An 18843-nucleotide genomic window follows, 5' to 3' on the forward strand; every position below is an offset into this window, starting at 1 on the left:
CTTCAGATGAGATCAGATCTATGGGCTTCTCGTAGGAACGAGGCCCGAGGCAGAAAGAATTGGGGGAAGAAGGGTGCGGTAAGAAGATATCGGAAGCCTGAAAAACCACAAGAAAACAAGATCGCCGAGGAAAGAGTCACTCAACTGCGCAGTAAATTTTATGAAGGCTGCATTAAATTTATGGGGGTCGAAGTTTACCTTCAGACCGAAGACGGCGGCGGCGGCGTTCGAAGATTCCGCCATCGAGAGTCCTGAATCGGGATTTTGGAGAGTGGATCTAGGGTTGGTGGCGCAAGATCGAATGTGCGTCTCAAGGATCAGGGAGGAACTTGCAGCTAGGGTTTGTGAGCAAAAGGAGTTCGGAGTTAACCTGGATCCCAGGATCTCCAGAGATCTGTGTCGGTTTGGAGGACTGGTGGAGGGTAAAGTAAATTGAAAGGTTATTTCAGATCCTGATCGGTACATTCTAAGGCTGATGCGTTGCCATCGGCTCTTGAGCAGATTGTTGTGCGCAAGAAAAAGCTACAGATACAAAAGAAGATTCTATTCACAGCAAGGCAGTAAATACAAAAGAAGAGCTAACTACTCCTTGAGATAGCCTAATGGGGACACTACGGCCTACCACCAGTACGCGCCAGCGGTTTTGCGGCGCTTGGTCGGCGGACAAACGCTAGCACCGCTATTACCGCTATTGCTACTGCCGTCGTCGTCATCCCCGCTACTGTCGCTGGCAAAGCCGTCATCGTCTTCAGCTTCTTCGGTGTCATCGGAAGGTTCGTCCGATGACTTGCCAAAAAGGAAGGAACCTGCCATCGGATCTTCCTCGGAGGAGGAGGAATCGGTTCTTTCTTCCGAGGAAGAGAGGTCTTCCCCCCAAGATGCGTCGTCTTCATCTTCCTCCAGCTCAGCTCCGAGGAGGAGTGCGAGATCTTCACCATCAGTCAGGGATTCATCATCCTCTAACTAGGAATGAAAGTCCTATTCCTCTGCATCCCAATGCAGGGGGGCACGGACTTCATAAGCGGTGAGCGGATCGTATTCTGGAGTTGGCTCTCGGGAAGATTCAGATTCATAAGAAATGACTGAGGAAGCAGAAGAAGAAGAGGCCATAACAAGAGAGAAAAGAGAAACGTAATGGCTAATGGCTGAGAAAGAAAGATGATTGGGGAGATGCCGGGGGTAAGTTTATAAAGGTAAATAGAGAGGTGAAGTGAATCGGCACCGTGACAGTTCCCTAGGAGACTGATTCAGAGCAGTCACATCCGTTGGAAGTAGAAAGGGCATGGCTGTACGGATCGAAAGCCAAAGGGTCGTGGCGATTTTTAAATAGGTGATTTCGGAATTACCATCGCCGAAACCAGGGGGGCATGTGTTATCGCCATAATTTGACCGGGCCGGAAGTGGGCCATGGAGCAAGATGGGCCTAGAAGACAATCACGATAAGCTTGCGAATCGGACCCTGTGCGGGTGGTTGAGGCCAGAAAGGCCGTGTAAATTTAAATATAGGCAGTTAGGATTCGTGTCGTGTTTGGTTAGGGTTAGTTAAAGAGAATAAGTCTACGGACTATAAATATGTACCACGAATAAACAAGGAAAAAGGATCGTTCATCAACAACTCACGGCGCATCGCCTCCCCTGTTCCAGGGTTTTCATCGGGTAAGTGCCATGCGGTCCCGATCATGCTCTGCGTGATCGGGGCAGCATTACCCTTGCTCGTTCGTTTCATATGTTGCTCGTTCTGAAGCCTTGTAGATGGCGAGTAGCACTAGTTATCATAGCGCGCATAGGGTAACGTTAATTTCTTTATGTCCCGATCCTGCTCTGTTCATTGCTCATGTGCGCTTTGCAGTCATTATGTTCGATCATGGATGCGATGGTTGCATCTTGCTTCATTTTTATTAATAGATCCAATCTGTTATGGCTAGTTTCTATCTATTAGAGATTTAGCTTGATATGTGCACGATTAGGCCTTGGAAACGAGTTGAAAGTTCCGGCAGTACGTTTAGTATCGAATCGTAGCTTGAGTAGAGGTTTCTCTAGGAATCGGCTCTTGGGTTGTTTTTAGGATCTCTGTTTAGGTTGTTTGTTTCGATGCTTTTGCATATTCGTTAGGCTCAATCACGTGTAGGATGTTCCGATCGTGCAATGAGGGCTTAGTTATCATAGATTGGATTAGATTGACATTCATGAAGCAAGATCTATTTTATTATTATATATATATTGCCTGTCCCAAAGATCCGATCCAGTACTGATGCAATCGGCTCTTCATAGCCGATACAGGGGAGGAGCAATGAGCCGATCATGGCTCGGACTAACCTTTACAAGTGTCTGTGCTTACAGGAATTTAATACGTCACACCTTCCTGATCGGGTGCAGGATCAGGTGGCACGCCTAGCGACTCTAAGCCAGGGTGTGCGCCAGATCACTGGGCCGTTGACCGAGGGACCGGGGCCCACCAGCCGTCCCGGAAGCCTCCCGGCTCCTCGTGTTGCCTGTCGTTGCTCGCCGGTGGGTTTTCGATCGACAACACGGTCATCGGGGGCCAGATCCGGCGTTGGGGTTGCCGGATCCGGACGGCCCATGGGAGGATCTGCTGCCTCCAGGCTTCGCCGCCTCAACGTTGGCGGCCTGCCCTGTCGGCGCTCCCCTTGCCTTGGCGCCCGCACCGGCCTTGGTCTCGGCCCCTTCGCCATCGTGCCTAGCCCCCCGGCGGTTGCTGGCATTGTTGGAGCCTCGGCTTCGGTGGCAGGGGCTGCGCCCCCCCTATCGCCGGCTCTGCTTGGGTGCGCTTGGTGGGTGGGGCGCCGCCATGCCGCCATCTCCACTCGCCCCGGGGCTCGTTCGTCATTCCTCATCGGCCTCCCACCTCCAGTCAGCCCTCGCGTGGCTGAGAGGCCACCGCCGCTGCTCGGCCCAAGGCGGGGGGCGGCCCCACCAGTGGCTTGGATGGCCGGTGGCCGTGTCGCCGCAGCTGCTTGCCCTCGGGTGGCCGGTTTGCTGCGCCTTCAGCGGCCCTGGTGGTCGCCGGGGCTTTGCCGTGTCGTGCCGCTTGCCCTGAGGCGGGTTGGCGGGGGGGGGGGGCGTCTGCAGTGGGGTGCTAGCCGGTGGGCCCTTCTGCGCTGCGGCGTTCTTCGGTCTTCGGATCTGGGGAGGGAACGGGGTGGAGGCAAAAGGCTAGGTTTGCTTGCAGACCAATGACAGCGACGCCCTCAGGTGCCGTTTACCTTCTTAAAGGCGTCATTCTTTGCCTCTCTTCCCTTCTCTCCGGTGAGCTTTCTGGGTGAAAGCCTTAACCTTTTTTGTCGGACGATGACGGTGCCTGCAGCGTCACTCCCTTCCTGAAGGCGTCGTCTTGGAAGCTCTGGTGGTGGTGGTGGTCGTCCGCTCTCCTCGGAGTGCTTCCGCTTCTGCGCCTGCCTTCGCTCGTTTTGTCTGCAATGTCCCGGTTGCAATGGTCGTGGTCTGGCGTATGCTTTGCCGCCCTTTTGTTCGTTGGCGGATACTTTACCGCCATTTTGGTCTGGCGGATGCTTTGCCGCCGTTGTCATGTTGATGATCACATCAGGCGGATGCTTTGCCGCTGTGGTGGGTCGGGTGGATGCTTTGCCACCTTTGTGATGTTGTTGACCTTTGCTCCCTTGGCGTTGTAGTATCTTTTAGCAGGTTCAGCTGTGGTCGTAACCTAGGTTTGTGTGCTCGTCTGTGTCTCCTCCGTTTTTCTTGCTGTTGTTGTTTGTCGTACGGTCGCCTATCACGCGCAATTTCCGCCTTAATAGCCTCTACCTGTTAAGATTTGTAATGGTCGTATTGCTTTCCTCTTAATGAAACACGTGCTCAGGCACGTTCGAAAAAAAAAGTTTGATTTATCTTCAGTCTCGGCCAGTGTTATTGTTGGATTTTTTTTTGAACGGAAGTGTTATTGTTGGATTTGCAAAGTCAAACCAATAGAAAAGAAACGAAGCAAATCAATCTGGTTTGGCACTAGTCATTGATAATTGATCCCTGTTTTGAGTTCCTTTTTCCTCCCTTGTGCACACAAACTATGTTGTGAAGTGACGAGAAATGAAGCAAAATGCCCTTTTTTTGCACTAATAAGCAGTCGGTGGATTACATATCGCTAATTTCTGGCCTATCTTTTGGGCGAGAATTCTCTGGCGTACTCCCGCATCGCTGACGCGTGGACTCGGGGCCACGCGCCAGTGACCCAGGAGTACATCAGAGGATTTGCCTCCCTATCTTTTAACCAAGAGATCTGCAGGCCAACGTCGGATTCTAGCAGACAGCAGACGTTATGAATGACCATTCCATCTACAAATACCTTTGGGCGATGCATTGATTATATACAAGACAGTACTACCATTTCTGTAACGCGAAATACATGGTTGTGTGAAAAGTGATTGCAACACAGCTTAAGATACTTGTACCAATTCTTCAGATCCTAACTGACCCTGATTCAGTTTCTCAAAGTCGCACTCAAGGTGATACATAACAATCTTATTACATGGTTACAAAAAATGTGAAATCTCTAAAGCACTTATTAGCACCCTGCTCAGGTCTTCAACTTTTCAGAGTCATGATACACACCACCATGCAATTGATTAATCTAAACATCTGATAGCACACTGAAGGTTAATCGGATTGGTGATTGCTCCCCTGTTGTAAAGAGGCATCCCCTATTGTAAAGCAGGTTTCCAACCTTGCATCGCAGCCAAAGCTTCAGCATCAAGAGCAAGGTTCTGAATAGCGAGCTATAGCCACCGCTACAGCCCGCTATATCCTTTGAGAGAGGAGAAGGCTAGGATATCCATCTTTTAGTTCTAAAAGGCTAAATCCGCTAATAGCTGGCTACATCCCGCCCGCTAAATTAAGGATTATTTAGCTAGCTAAACCATATAATTGGTCTTTATTTATTTTTAGTTTAGTATTGAACTTTATCATTTACAAAACTTAGTATTTTGTCAATGATGTGATGGGGGAATGAAGCCCTAGACGTACTTCAGTGCATGAAATTTTCTTAATTTCATATTTATATGCAAAATTACTCATAGATTTATACATGGTACACAACCTTAGCGGTTTAGCTAGGCTATAGCCTGCTGTATCTTTCTTAGTCTCTACAAACACAAACCGCTATTTTAAACACTGATTAATGGGCCAGAAAGGTGTTGCAAAGTTCCAGCTCCCACCTGCAAGAAAGATCCCTCCTCATTACTGAATGAAAAGGAATAGAAAAGACAGTAACACAACAGCATAATAGAGACCATGGCAGTACTTAAAAACTGTGACCTGACACATGCTACTGTGTGTGTGAAATTGTATAGACTAAAAGCATTACTGAAAAATGTGCCAACAACTGAACTATCAAGTGATAACATTATCTAAAATTTAAGTACCTTGTCACAGCATCTATTACATTATATCATCCAATCAGTAAAGAGGATTCAGAAATGAATTATCCGTTCAATTACTAAATGGGTTCTACGGATAATAAAATTTCTAACACTTAAACAATTATTAACAGACTAGTAGAAGATTCATTTGACGGAATTCAATTTGGACAAACAAAATGCTACAATTTCTGGAGAACCATTACAAACTAACTATGCCTAGTTTTTTCCTTCAAAACTGAAAGCCTACAATTTGGGAAATTATTGCAAACAACATCTCTCCTTATTTGGAAAATTATTCAGTACATGAATGAGTTGCCTCAACTATCCTTTCCTACAATATATCATCCAATCTTTCTATTGCTTTTTAAGATAATATGAACAGCAAAGGGGATTCACAAACGAATTATCCTTTCAATTTTATATGGGGTACTTGAAATATGATTATAAAATTAACCTACACGGATCACATCTGAATAATCAGGAATTTCAATAGCAGCATACAACCTAGCTGAATCAACGTCGCATCATATAAATCGATGGATTCCTTACCTTGGCTGTGTTGTTCGTTGACGTATTGGCCGCCAGTTGAGTGGCCGATGTTGGTCCTGATGCCTGGCGCAGGGAAGAGCCGCACGTGGATGGCCGGTCGAGAAAGGGCCGCGTGCAGGCCGCCGCCGCCGGGGAAGGCCTGTGCGCAGATCGCCGCCGCCAGGCAAGGGCCGCACGCAGGCCGCCGATTGGGGATAAGATTGAAGCAGTCAGTCAGCGATGGTCTAACCGGTCATTGGATGAACAAGGCGTATTTGTGCTGAGGATAAATTGACTAAACTGGCCCTGATTAAAATAAAACACCCTCTGTTAAAATCAACGCTCCAGAAAATTTAGGGGGAGAGGAACCACCGGTTCCTCCCAAGCAACGTAACAAACCTCATTTGATATTGGTATAATGCTTGGCCCTTAAAACTTCAGCCTCCCCAATTTAACACTAGATCTAAATTTCATGCCTATATGACATTCCCCTAGTTTTTTCATCCATTAACTATGATGTGCAAAGACTATTTTACCCCTGTCAAAAAGTGGGCTTATATCAAAAAGAACATGCTGCTTGGTTTGTCGCTAGATGCTTGCCGCCTGCTCCCTCCGGTGCTGCTGGCCACAGTGGCTTGGGCGGTACCTGTTGCATGCGTGCGGCTGGACGTTCGCTGTTGATGCACTGTGCACGCACACGTCCACCGCCGCTGCGGTGTAGCCTGTGCACGCACACATCCGCCGCCGCCGCTGGTCCGTTTGGGTCCCCACTCGTGCTGGGTGCCGCTGCTAGCCGCGCGGAGCGCTCCAGCCCCGCCGCCAGCATTGCTTACGTGATATGTAGAATTTATCTTATACCTCTTTTTCATATAAATTCAAATACTCTATTTGAACTCAACTAAAATTCATCTTAAATTTCATTATTTTCTCCTACAACACTGTCATTCTTGTAAACTTAATTGTTAAAGTTCATCTAAATCTTACGTGTCTATATATTTTTTTATAGCACAAAATATTAATATGTCAATGATTGCTACATGAGCCAAACAGGGGTAAATTTATCTTTTTACAGAGTATTTAAAAGTCTTTGGATGGAAAAGCTAATGTAGTGTCATATAAGGCATGAAATTTAGATCCAGTGTCAAATAGAGAAGGATAAGATTTTAAGGGTCAAATAAGGAACCGCTTATTATATCAGTGTTAAATAGGAGATTTTCTGTAGATATTTGAACAGAATGTTTGATGCCATTAGCCGTGTAGAGTCTTTTTTGCTTGTATTGTGACTACTCTGTACCTGGCACGTAATTAAGATGTAATTAACACGTAGGAATGTTTACTGTTTCTGTTAGCGGCCGGGACAGTTTGGTCGAAACCCACATACACATGTACTCATAAACTTCTCCAAACCTTTTTATTGTATGGGCAGTTATACTGTCCATCATATTATATTGGTAAAGCAGGCCACTACACCGACATCAGCACGACACACAAGCATGCACCTGAAGAACACAGAGTATATAGTTGTTTCATGTAGTAAACTTGCTAGGCCAACAGAAGAGTCCTCCAAAGCCCGCTGCATAGAAACAGCTCATAGATTCCGCCCTGTCGTCCATGGACCCACTGCTTACGATTACTGCCCTTTACCAGGGATTGAAGGGCAGGCCTCCTGTCGAGTTGCTACAAATGATGAAGTAGACTTCAGCTAGAAATTCGAAAGACGTAATTTATGCAACGGAACCTGCGTCTATTTAGAAAAGGCAACAGTGCTATCTTACGATTGTTGGCGCAGGTGCTTCGTCCACCTCGTGCGAGGATGCCGCCAACAAAAACCAGTAACGTGACGAGGACAAGAAGCAGCTGAACGAAGGCCGGGGAGTTCTTTGCCATTATATTGTTACTGAGATGCAGTATGTGCTTCCTACCTTTGGACAGGAGAGTTATGCCTAAGAACTGGTGAGTGTGTTCGATGCTCAAAATGCAATACCAGTTCTAGCACTTATAAAGCGTAGCCTCCATGCATTCCGACGAACCAGCGATGCCTATGTTTGACTTAAAGTTGGTTGGGTGGAAATGCGGAATAAATGTGGAATAAAAAGAACTAGCGAGTGGACACAGGTAATCAAATGATGTTAAGGCTAGTCTCAGTAAAAGTTTTATAGATATTAAATTTTATGCTGCATCAGTAAATTTGCTGATACAGTAAAGTTATCACGAGAACAGAGGAAAGGGAGTTTTATAAGATGAGACTATAGCAAGGTTATCAGTAAATTTGCTGCTATACCATTCAGTCTTGATAACTGCGTAACGAAACTTTGCACCGAGGCTGGCCTTACCTGAGCGAATAAATTGAAGGTTTGGTGGTATGTCAAATCAAGCACAGTCAGCTACTCCGGTCGTCATGGGTCTTCTTCAACACAATGGGTCACCGAAATGAAGGTTTGGGTGGTTGGTGGTCGCTTGAGCTGTCTTCCTGGGCGAAAGGAAACTTCGTGTGCCAGCAACGAGTGACAGGGACACAAGATAGTCACGCACACACAAGTCGTGCTATCGCGTACATTTGTTGCCATATTCATAGCTGTACATGAGGGCCAAAAAAAAGAAAAGGAATCGTTGAAGCGCAATGATTGAGGTTCTGAGGTTCGAGATGGCCGCAGCCATTCTGTGTGCTAGCTCCTTTCAGTTTCCCTGGCAAAAATCCTAAATGCTGCCTTTTTACCGGTACCAACCGGAACCTCTATTTTCTTGGCAAAAGAAGGGTGCTTCGAATGTGGAATGCACGCGCTGGACATGCTGGAAGTATCGTGGAAGTCAAGACACAAGTCATCCGAACAGGAACGCACGCGCCTTTGCCCTGACTTCCACAGACATTTGTTTGCATATCTGATTGGGTGACAAATTCGGTCCAGGTGCCCTGAACGACCATGCTAGCTGCCCGTGTAGTCTAATTTATAAGAATTATGAAATTACGTGATGACTGAGGAAGTGGGAATACAAGATAAATGGTTGCCATGTGGCGTGGACGCATAATACTTGACTAGCCATGTGAGTCGCGTGGTTATTCAGAGCATGGTGGATCGTTCTGTTGACGTCAGGGAAGAAATTAGGTGAAATCCCAGTCAACTTCCTTTATCCAACGGCCCATCCTTTTCGTCCCCAAGCAGTCATGTTCTACATGATACAAATCGTCTTCTCTTCCTTCTTTGTATCTTTGACTGAAACTCTGAAAGTGTTTAGGTATGTGGGAATGAGGAGGAAGAAACTGGCGAGGAACCTAGCTAACTAATACTTCACGTGCAAATAGCATATTTAAATTAAAAGTATTTTGCAAGTAAGGATACATGCATGGAGCTGGGAAGGTAGCAGCTTACCTTTTCCTTGTATAAATGCAGCTTGTTTCGCAAGTAGATCTCAGGCAACATTGAAATAGACAAGAAGCACAATATGTGTGACAGACCAAGAAGACATGTGCCTCATGTGCGAACTCTCAGTCTCAGATCCTCGCGGCTCCTAATTCTGGTCTTCCTCTCCTCTCTTTCGAGCTTTGCAGTATTCCCTGCAGCTAATGCTGCTACTTCTTCATCATCATCTAACACTGACTTCGAAACCCTCCTTTGCCTGAAGCTCCATCTCTCAAACCCCGCCGGCCTCCTAGGCTCATGGAAGCAGAACGATTCCCTCAGTTTCTGCCGCTGGCCCGGTGTTACTTGCAGCAAGACGAGCACACCTCGTGTCGTTGCGCTGGACCTCGAGTCATCTGGCCTCAATGGCCAAATACCACCCTGCATCGTCAACCTCACTCGCCTCACAAGGATCCACTTCCCAGACAATCAACTCGGTGGCCAGATTCCACTGGAACTTGGGAAGCTGAGTAGGTTGAGCTACCTGAACCTCAGCTCAAACAACTTCAACGGTTCGATCCCAAACACATTGTCTTCCACAAATCTTCAGGTGATTGATCTCGGAAGCAACAAGCTGAGTGGAGTTATCCCGGAAGAGGTTGGGATGCTCCGCAATCTTTCGGTTTTACATCTTGCTCGTAACAGTTTTACGGGCAACATTCCCCTTTCACTTGGAAGCAGCCCATCCCTTGTTTCTGTAGTCCTTGCAAACAATACACTCACGGGGCCTATTCCGTCCGCCCTTGCTACCAGTTACTCGCTTCAAGTACTGAACTTGGTAGAAAACAACCTTGGTGGTGATATTCCTCCAGCCCTGTTCAACAGCACATCACTTCGAAGATTAAACCTTGGGTGGAACAGTTTTACTGGGTCCATACCAGCTGTTTCAAATCTCAACTCACCTTTGCAATATCTTACGTTATCGGTGAATGTTCTTGCAGGCACTATACCTTCATCTTTGGGGAATTTTTCTTCCCTTCGCTCGCTCTTGCTTGCAGAAAACCATTTTCAGGGCATCATCCCAGTAAGTATAACTAAAATACCAAACTTGCAAGAACTTGATATATCTTACAACAGTTTCCGAGGGACTGTCCAACCCTCCTTATACAACATTTCTTCACTCACGTACCTTAGTTTAGGCGTCAATGATTTCTCTGATACTCTTCCATTTGACATCGGGTACACCCTTCCAAGCATCCAAACGTTGATCTTGCAGCAAAGTAACTTCCAAGGCAAAATCCCTCCTTCTCTGGCCAATGCTACAAATCTTGAGTTCATTAACCTAGGGGCTAATGCATTCCATGGTATTATCCCATCTTTTGGGGCTCTTTACAAGTTGAACACACTAATTTTGGCAAGTAATCAGCTGCAAGCTGGAGATTGGTCTTTCCTCTCCTCATTGAAAAATTGCACACAGTTGGAGGTGTTGTCTTTGGCAACAAACGTAATGCAAGGGAATTTGCCCAGTTCAGTTGGTAGTCTTGCAACCCTAAAGGCTTTGTGGCTGCACGCAAATGAGATATCTGGTACCATACCACCAGAGATAGGGAACCTCACAAACCTCTTGCAGCTTAGAATGGAGCAGAATAATTTTGTCGGAAATCTCCCTGGCTCAATTGGAAATCTTGCAAATTTGACTTACATAAATTTATCACGGAACAAACTTTCTGGACAGATTCCACTTTCAATAGGCAAACTCCATCAACTGTATAAGCTACTTTTGCAAGATAATAATTTCAGTGGAGCCATTCCTAGGGCGCTAGGTGACTGCAAAAATTTAATCACTCTCAACCTTTCATGTAACACCTTAGACGAGAGCATCCCAAAAGAGCTTTGCTCTCTTACCTCCCTAACAGAAGGTTTCGATTTGTCCCACAACCAGCTTTCTGGACAAATTCCACAGGAGATTGGTGGCTTGATCAATATAGGCTCACTATATTTTTCCAACAACCATCTTTCTGGCCACATTCCAACTACTCTAGGTTCCTGTGTCCACTTAGAGTCCCTTCACCTGGAGGGTAACTTTCTTGATGGCAGAATTCCTGAGTCTTTCATCAATTTGAGAGGTATTGCTGAGATTGATCTCTCTCGAAACAACTTGAGTGGAAAAATTCCAAACTTTTTTCAATCCTTCAATTCTTTGAATCTTCTCAACTTGTCCTTCAACAATTTTGAGGGCCAAATGCCAGAAGGAGGGATATTTAAAAATTCTAGTGAGGTATTTGTCCAAGGGAACATCTTGTTATGCTCTAGTTCCCCAATGTCACAACTGCCGCTTTGTGTTGCATCATCAAGACAGCGCACTTCCCATAACCTAATGATAACTGGGATTAGCGTAGCTCTTGCTTTGATCTCTTTCTCATGTGTAATATTTGTTCTCTTGAAGTGGAGAAAAAGATCTAAACGGACAGATCATCCATCATTCATGGAGATGAAAAACTTCTCCTATGCTGATTTAGTCAAAGCGACAAATGGTTTCTCTTCAGACAACTTGCTTGGTTCAGGGACATATGGATCAGTATATAAGGGTGTACTTGAGTCGGAAGCAAGTGAAATTGTTGCTATCAAAGTTTTCAAGCTTGATGAACTTGGAGCTCCAAAAAGCTTTGTTGCTGAGTGCGAAGCCTTTAGAAACACTCGTCATCGTAATCTTGTAAGGGTGATTTCTGCATGCTCAACATGGGACAACAAACGGAATGATTTCAAGGCTCTTGTAATGGAGTATGTGGCCAATGGCACCCTAGAGAGCTGGATTTATTCAGAAATGCGAAGACCGTTAAGTTTGGGCTCGAGAGTAACAATAGCAGTGGACATAGCTGCTGCATTGGATTATTTACATAACCGTTGCGTGCCTCCTATTGTCCATTGTGATTTGAAGCCTAGCAATGTGCTTCTAGATGATGTCATGGGTGCCCGTCTTAGTGACTTTGGGTTAGCTAAGTTCCTTCAAAGCCATAATTCTTCAAGTATTACTAGTTCTACAAGCTTAGCGGGACCAAGAGGATCAATTGGTTACATTGCACCAGGTAATCATTTACTATACTAATATCTCTCGTCAGTATAAAAGTTATAGGGTATCCATATTCCATAATATCATCCACTTTATTTACTTTTTCAAAAGGAACCTTTTATTATTTCTAATAGCCAATGTCAAACAAAATGCAGAGTATGGAACTGGGAGCAAGATCTCGACAGAGGGAGATGTCTACAGCTATGGAATCATCATCCTAGAAATGCTCACAGGGAAACGCCCAACAGATGAGTTGTTTAATAATGGTTTGAGCCTTCAGAAATTTGTTGGAAATGCATTTCCCCAAAAGATTCATGCGATACTTGATCGTAATATCATCCCAAATTTCGGATCTGAAGGCATGGAGAATAAACTAGACCATGAAAACAATGCAATCATGGGAATGTATAGCTGCATTATGCAGCTTGCTAAGCTTGGTCTCTCATGCTCTATGCAGACACCAAAAGATCGACCAAAAATGTTGGACGTTTATGCTGAAATGTCCACAATCAAAAGAACCTTATCTGCACTAGCTACTATGTGTTGATGAATAGACACCTGGTTTTGTTTACATGATACGGATGCATCATAGTCTATGCTTATTTTGCTTTTGTAACTGAGAATCTTCATGAGAAGCCTTTCTGTTGTAGTTCTTTAAAATTTCGATTGCCATGGTCCATAATTATGGTACAGAAACATCGAAACAAAGATGTAACCATATCACCATGAGATAGGCAGAAGTGTAACTTCAAATATGAGATGTATATATGTGTTGTTATTAATTTTCAAGAACTAGTTCTACTCGTTAGGTGTTGTCAAGGGCCATGTAGTTTCCAAGATTATTCTACTCTTTGCTGAACATATAATAAATAAGTATGGCAACAGTATACGGAATCGGTCCTTGTATAGCTTAAGAGGGAGCAGGATGAATTAGCCAAACTTAAAATCTTAACTTATGCCTTCCACTATTTTACGCAAAATATAAACTAGATCATACTATCTAAATATGCAACTAAGGTTAAACTAGTGTTTCCACTGACCCATAAAAAGTTTTTTAACATACGCTACTATAGAAAACGTTTTTAGGGGCAGTTAAAATAACATTTGTAGGGGCGGGCGCGATACCCGTCCCTGCTTCTCGCAGATATAAATGTTGTTTGCAGAGGCAGGTCACGCCCTCACCCGCCCTTAAAAATCTATTTTCAAGAGATAGGTTAGGACATGATCTGCCTCTGCAAATGGATTTAATTTCCAGGGGCAGATTTGGACAGCCCCTGAGAATATTGTGCCCGCCAAAAAATTTCCTGATTTGAATGTTAATTTCCGAATCTAATTTAAATTTAAATATTTGATCAATCTACAAAAGATCACATATATATATATAAATTGGTATACATATACAAGCACATCACACTAAAGGGTCTAAAAAACTTGGAAAGGGAAACATCTAAATATTTAAATATTTAAAGTGCATGCATCAAATCTTCAATTAAGTAGATACATATTACATATTACAATTAAGATTGGTTCGTACATATAATACCATCTAGTACAAACTAATCCTGCCTTCTAACTGCGACATGCCGAACCACCTTGAGCACCATCTCCATCGCATGATCAACTGCCACAAGTCCCAACTCCTCGCATCTCGCCTTGCATCGGACTAGAAGAGCTTTATCTTCCGCAAAGCCATAGACGGACAGATGCGCTTCATTTCTATGAGCCGCATGCATCCATTCTAGTTTGCAACTCGCGGCCCGCATATATGTTTCCGAACACGAATGCTTCGAAGCCCTGCACGATCCACCCCTCTAATGACAAGAGAGCCATGCCCTACACGCGCCATCCATCTGCAAACCCTTAGACGGCGAGTGGCCCGACTCTCCAATGCTCGAGGCCAAATCATTGCTTTAAATGAATAACAACAAAATTAATATATGAAAGTTCATATTCATATCTTCATTCATATATGAAAGTTAATAAATAACAACAAGATTAATATATGAAAGTAAATATTCATGTATATATATGAAAGTTAATAGACACTCGTACTTTCTTATAAAAAGGAGTCTGCAATGTCCTCATTATCACTCTCTCTATGTGTCTCTCTATGTATGTATCTATGTATTTGCCTCTCGCGAAAGAGAGAGAGAGAGAGAATGGGGACATCGCAAACTCCTTCCTATAATCAAATCGAGGACTACTATAGCATTCTAAGAATTAATCATCTTTTTCCATAGCATATCCATCTACCTATTCATCCATAGGGCATAACCTCGAGGCATGGTGGCACAGCAGTAGCTGGTCGCCGGCAAGTCCCTTGGCCGTGCCGAACTCGGGTTCACACTCATGCGTGGCATCCTGATTGCCCAGGGCTGCAACATGTCTACTCAAGGCAACGGTTCGGCGGCGAGGTGGGCGACGGCGGCTGCAAAGAGGTGTTAGCAGAGAGGGCCCCTGCAAATGAGAGCGGCGCGAAGGTCAGGCGCACAGGGGACAATGAGGCCTATGGTTTCCTACAGATGGGTCATCGGCTGAAATTGGCAGCAGGAAGGAGATAGGAAGTGGCGGCAAGAGCTTACGGGCCGGATCGAGGAAGGGCGGGGTGAGGCAGCGGTGTGGCGGCGCAAGAGTGGTCGATGCCATGCAGGATGCACAACTACAGCGATGGAAGAGTTGGGGCGCAGGCATCGAGGGGCTCCTCTGGAGGTGGCGGCTCCTCCTCTCCTCCTCTACTTCTCCCCCCTCCTTCTCATCGGTGGCGGTGGCGGTAGATCCCCGAGTGGTGCTATGGTTCACAGAGGCGGCTCGGTGAGGGATTTGTAGGCGCCATGCGGGGGCACAGGTGCATTTCTAGGGGCGGATGGGAGCATCACCCTTTCCTACAAATTGATTTCCAGGGGCGAGTGATGGCCCCACCCGCCCCTAGAAATGGATTTCAAAAAATTTGTTTAACTCAAAATATATAGCAAATCACATAAAATTTTTTGAAACTTGTAGCCTAATTCTATTGTCACTTGTAGAACCAGAAAAAATATGACAAATATTTTTCAGCATATATACTGATGAAGAGTATGGAAACCAAAACGTATGGCTCTCCCACACTACTATCTTATACTCTTTAAGCCATATCTTTGAGATTTCCACACTCTTAATTATTATATATACTGAAATGTGCTTGGCATAGTTTTTTCTTGTTCTATAGGTCATAATTATCTTAGGCTACAAGTTTCACCTTTTTTGTTTGCTTTGCTATATATTATGAGTTAAATGAGTTTTTGAAATAAATTTTAAAATTATTTGTAGGTGCGGGTGGGGTGTTACCCGCTCCTAAAAATGGGGATCATTTTCAAAGGCAGGTGACACCTCCACCCGCTTCTAAAAAATTTATTTCTAGGGGCGGGTGTAAGAAGGTGTTTTCAGGGGCGGGTCAATTGCTACAGTAATCCCGCTCCTTTTGTAGGAGCGGGTTACCTTTTGACGTGTTCATGGAAAAAAATGGAGCGTTCCTATAAATCAGTTTTGTAGTAGTGATAGCCAATCCTAGCAAGAACTAGTCTAAGAAAGTAGAGATACTAAGTTGCAAGTATAAAATGTGAGAAATGTAAAGGTGTGGGTTAGAGAGGATGCAAAGTCAGCCCGATGAATTATACCATACTTAGGCAACTAACATCCCTAGTCCAAGTTGGAGCTCCACCAAAGATATGCTCCCGGACATCAAATCTCTTCCGCTCAAGATCTTGGGCTTGCCACTAAAAGTCAGATGAGATATTTGCCACTAAGACAAGGCTCACCATCTCTCTGTTCCAATCACCTTGATGTTGTCCTCACTACGAAGCTTCTTCACCAAGGAAGGGGTCTTCTCATTGCCCGTACAAGATTGACATCTCTGTTGTACACTAAATCAGAGTGTTGATGACTTGTCGGCGAATCACCAAGACTCAAGGGGACGGCGCACCCAGCTTACAAGGTGGTTCCGTCCAAAAACCAAGCGCAATGCAACACTTAACTTTCTTACACTAGGCCTAATCTAGCACTATTCACTTTCTAAGCTTCTGCTAATTGTCTTGGATGATCAACTTGAGCACTTTGTTAGATATTGGATGTATTCTCAAAATAGCTATTGCTCCAACAGCTACAACAGCTAGTAAAAGTGCAGTGAAGCACGGATAATCCGATGGTCACATAGAATAAGCACCGGATCATCTGGTACCCACCATTTTGAACCATATAGCTGTTTGTCCTCTGCCCAAAAATTCCACCGATTTGATGTGGCATTGGATCATCCGGTGCTTCTTCCGCTGCCCCTTGGATCATCTGGTGCTACTAAGTTTTCTTCAGAAACCTTCTGGATGCTACTGAGTAGATCAACGGATGAACCACCTTGGTCCGCTGACTTTATCCACTGCCTTCAAGAAAGTTGGTACTAGATCATCGTGTATATCTGGGTCTGTTTGGTTTGGTTTTTGCCCCCAAAAGCCAAAAACCAACCAAAGAGGTTGGTTGTCCCTAAAAGCAACAGCCAAAAACAGCATTTTTAGTTCAATCTTCACAGCAGCTCTCCCCTGCATTCCTTGGGTGTGAGGGGTAAATTTTGCTTAAAATTACGCACCTGCCACTAGTTATGAAAGATACCGGTTCGTTTTTTCATTATTTTCCCGTTTGCTAGCGTTGCCCACCCACGCGGCTGCCCGCTGCCCTCCCTGGCCGCCGCCACCCTCCCGTGCCGCCGTCCGAGATGCGCATGCCGCTGCCAGCACGAGCATCCGCAATGCAATCTTCCACCGCGAGCGAGCTCCGCCGCCGGCGTGAGCCCCTACCGCGCATGAGTCTCTGCCGCCGCGGGCAGACCTCCACCACGTGCAGGGCACCACCGGTGCGAGCCGCCGCGGGAGCAAGCCTCCGCCGCGCACGAGCTCCGCGCAGTAGGGCTCTACGGAAGCCACCGCGGGCGGCCCACCGCTGCCGTGAGCCTCCGCCGCCGCGGACGTGGCTCTGACGAGGCCCAGCTCCGGCTAGAGGATGGGCGGCACGAGCTCATCTGCGAGAGAGGAAGAAGGAAGAAGATGCTGACGAGTGGGGTCCACTCGTCAGTGAGAGAGGGAGAGAGTTGAGTGGGGTGTACTATGAATGACATGTGAAGTCCGCTCATAAGTATTTTAAAAAAACCACAGCTATTTCACCAAACGGCTTTCAGCTTTATCACAGCCCGTAACCTACAATATCTTTTCCACAGCCCACAGCTCACAGCTACTTTTTCAAAAGTCACAGCTCAACAACTTCTGCAAATGAAGTCCATTCCCCTATGAAACTCCTCACCCACCCAACCCCCCAAAAAAATCCCCATGCAGTAGAGAACAGAACAGGATGGCCTGGTGCTCGTATTTTTTGCATTTTAGCCCTTTTTGCAAAAAAATTCACATTTCGACCCCTGGAGAACGTATTCCCGTATTTGGACCTTGGGGGTCGGCGCCGTGGGTAGACATCTCGGTTCCGTGTGCCATGACGCTGAGATCCCAACCCCCAAGTTGACATGGCCACTGACTTGGTACTGACGTGGCTGGGGCTTGGCGCCAGGACCCATGGCGCCGAGCTTTGCGCCACAGATCACGCAATGAGCCTTTATCCTATACGTTGAACCGGCGGTGAGGGCGGCAACCGAGAGCGCGTTGCCCCAGCACGGCCGCAGGCTGGCAGGCTTCAGCGCCCCGCTCCCCCGGCTCTCACCTCCTGTTGTCAAGGTAATTTTTTAGTTAATTTATTTTAGTTAAATTAGTTATTTAGTTTTAGTAAAAGTAGGTATTTAGTTAGTTAATGTAGTTAGGTAAATTTAGTTAGTTTAGTTAGGCAAATTTATGTATTTAGTTTGGTATTCTTGTAAGGTAATTTAGTTAGGTAATTTAGGTAATTTAGTTAGGTAATTTAGTTATTTTAGTTAGGTAAATTTAGGGATTTAGTTAGGTAATTTAGTATGCATATAAACTACCCCGTTACCAAAAATTTTCCTAACTAAATTTAGTTAGTATGCAAATGTGTATTATACCTGTCATAACCTTCGTGTTGTGCATACCAACTAAATGGAGAATGTAGTCACCATGTATCATGGAGGAAGTGTCGAGGAAGATGAGTTTGGGAATGTTAGCTTTGATGGAATGCGCAAAGTCCATCTGCTATTCGTTGAACCGCCGTTGTTTAGTGAGGTGTTTGGTAAGGCTCGTGATGTGGTTCAATGTAATTCAAATGAGGATGCCATCTCAGTTGAAGGGGTCCTTCACTATGGTAAATCCGGCCAAATTTTCAAAGGGCGGGTCCCAATTGAATGTGAGGGTGAATGGGAGAAGTATAGCAAGATCGTCATGAAGAATGAGTTTCAATGTTAGGATTTGCTAGTGCGGAAGTCGTCAATTGAACCCACCCCTCATGTGCATTCACCCCCTAATGGGCAATCACCCCCTCATGGGTTTTCGCTAGAACATGAGAATCCGGCACCTGCTTATCCTCCGTTAGCCAACCTTGA

The 18843-nt window shown here is 45.4% G+C and overlaps 1 protein-coding gene and 1 long non-coding RNA gene across 4 annotated transcripts; one reads left to right on the plus strand and one right to left on the minus strand.

Annotated features, from left to right (window-relative positions):
• Positions 1-4339: 4339 nt before the first annotated feature.
• On the minus strand, positions 4340-7549 carry LOC112891846. The gene is made up of 2 exons (XR_003228614.1): positions 5940-7549; positions 4340-5186 (listed from the first exon to the last, which is right to left on the minus strand). It is a non-coding gene; the product is annotated as an uncharacterized LOC112891846 (long non-coding RNA).
• Positions 7550-9346: 1797 nt separating this feature from the next.
• On the plus strand, positions 9347-12897 carry LOC112891852 (probable LRR receptor-like serine/threonine-protein kinase At3g47570). 3 transcript variants are annotated; one of them, XM_025958838.1, is made up of 3 exons: positions 9347-10340; positions 11703-12342; positions 12482-12897. In XM_025958838.1, the coding sequence occupies exons 1-3, from the start codon at positions 9360-9362 to the stop codon at positions 12871-12873; spliced, it is 2013 nt and encodes a 670-aa protein (XP_025814623.1). In that variant the 5' UTR covers positions 9347-9359; the 3' UTR covers positions 12874-12897. The 3 variants fall into 3 exon arrangements, with proteins under 3 accessions (XP_025814623.1, XP_025814622.1, XP_025814621.1); XM_025958837.1 differs by having other exon boundaries at positions 9347-9434; positions 9540-12342; XM_025958836.1 differs by having other exon boundaries at positions 9347-12342.
• Positions 12898-18843: the final 5946 nt, after the last annotated feature.

This window comes from Panicum hallii, chromosome 5 (genome assembly GCF_002211085.1).
Source record: "Panicum hallii strain FIL2 chromosome 5, PHallii_v3.1, whole genome shotgun sequence".
NCBI lineage: Eukaryota > Viridiplantae > Streptophyta > Magnoliopsida > Poales > Poaceae > Panicum > Panicum hallii.

What these genes read in the sequence shown, in the direction of transcription:
- LOC112891852 (XM_025958836.1), top strand. Translation starts at nt 9,360, where the DNA reads ATGTGTGACAGACCAAGAAGACATGTGCCTCATGTGCGAACTCTCAGT. An exon ending in AATTGGTTACATTGCACCAG is followed by an intron (nt 12,343 to 12,481) that starts GTAATCATTTAC and finishes AACAAAATGCAG; the next exon opens with AGTATGGAACTGGGAGCAAG.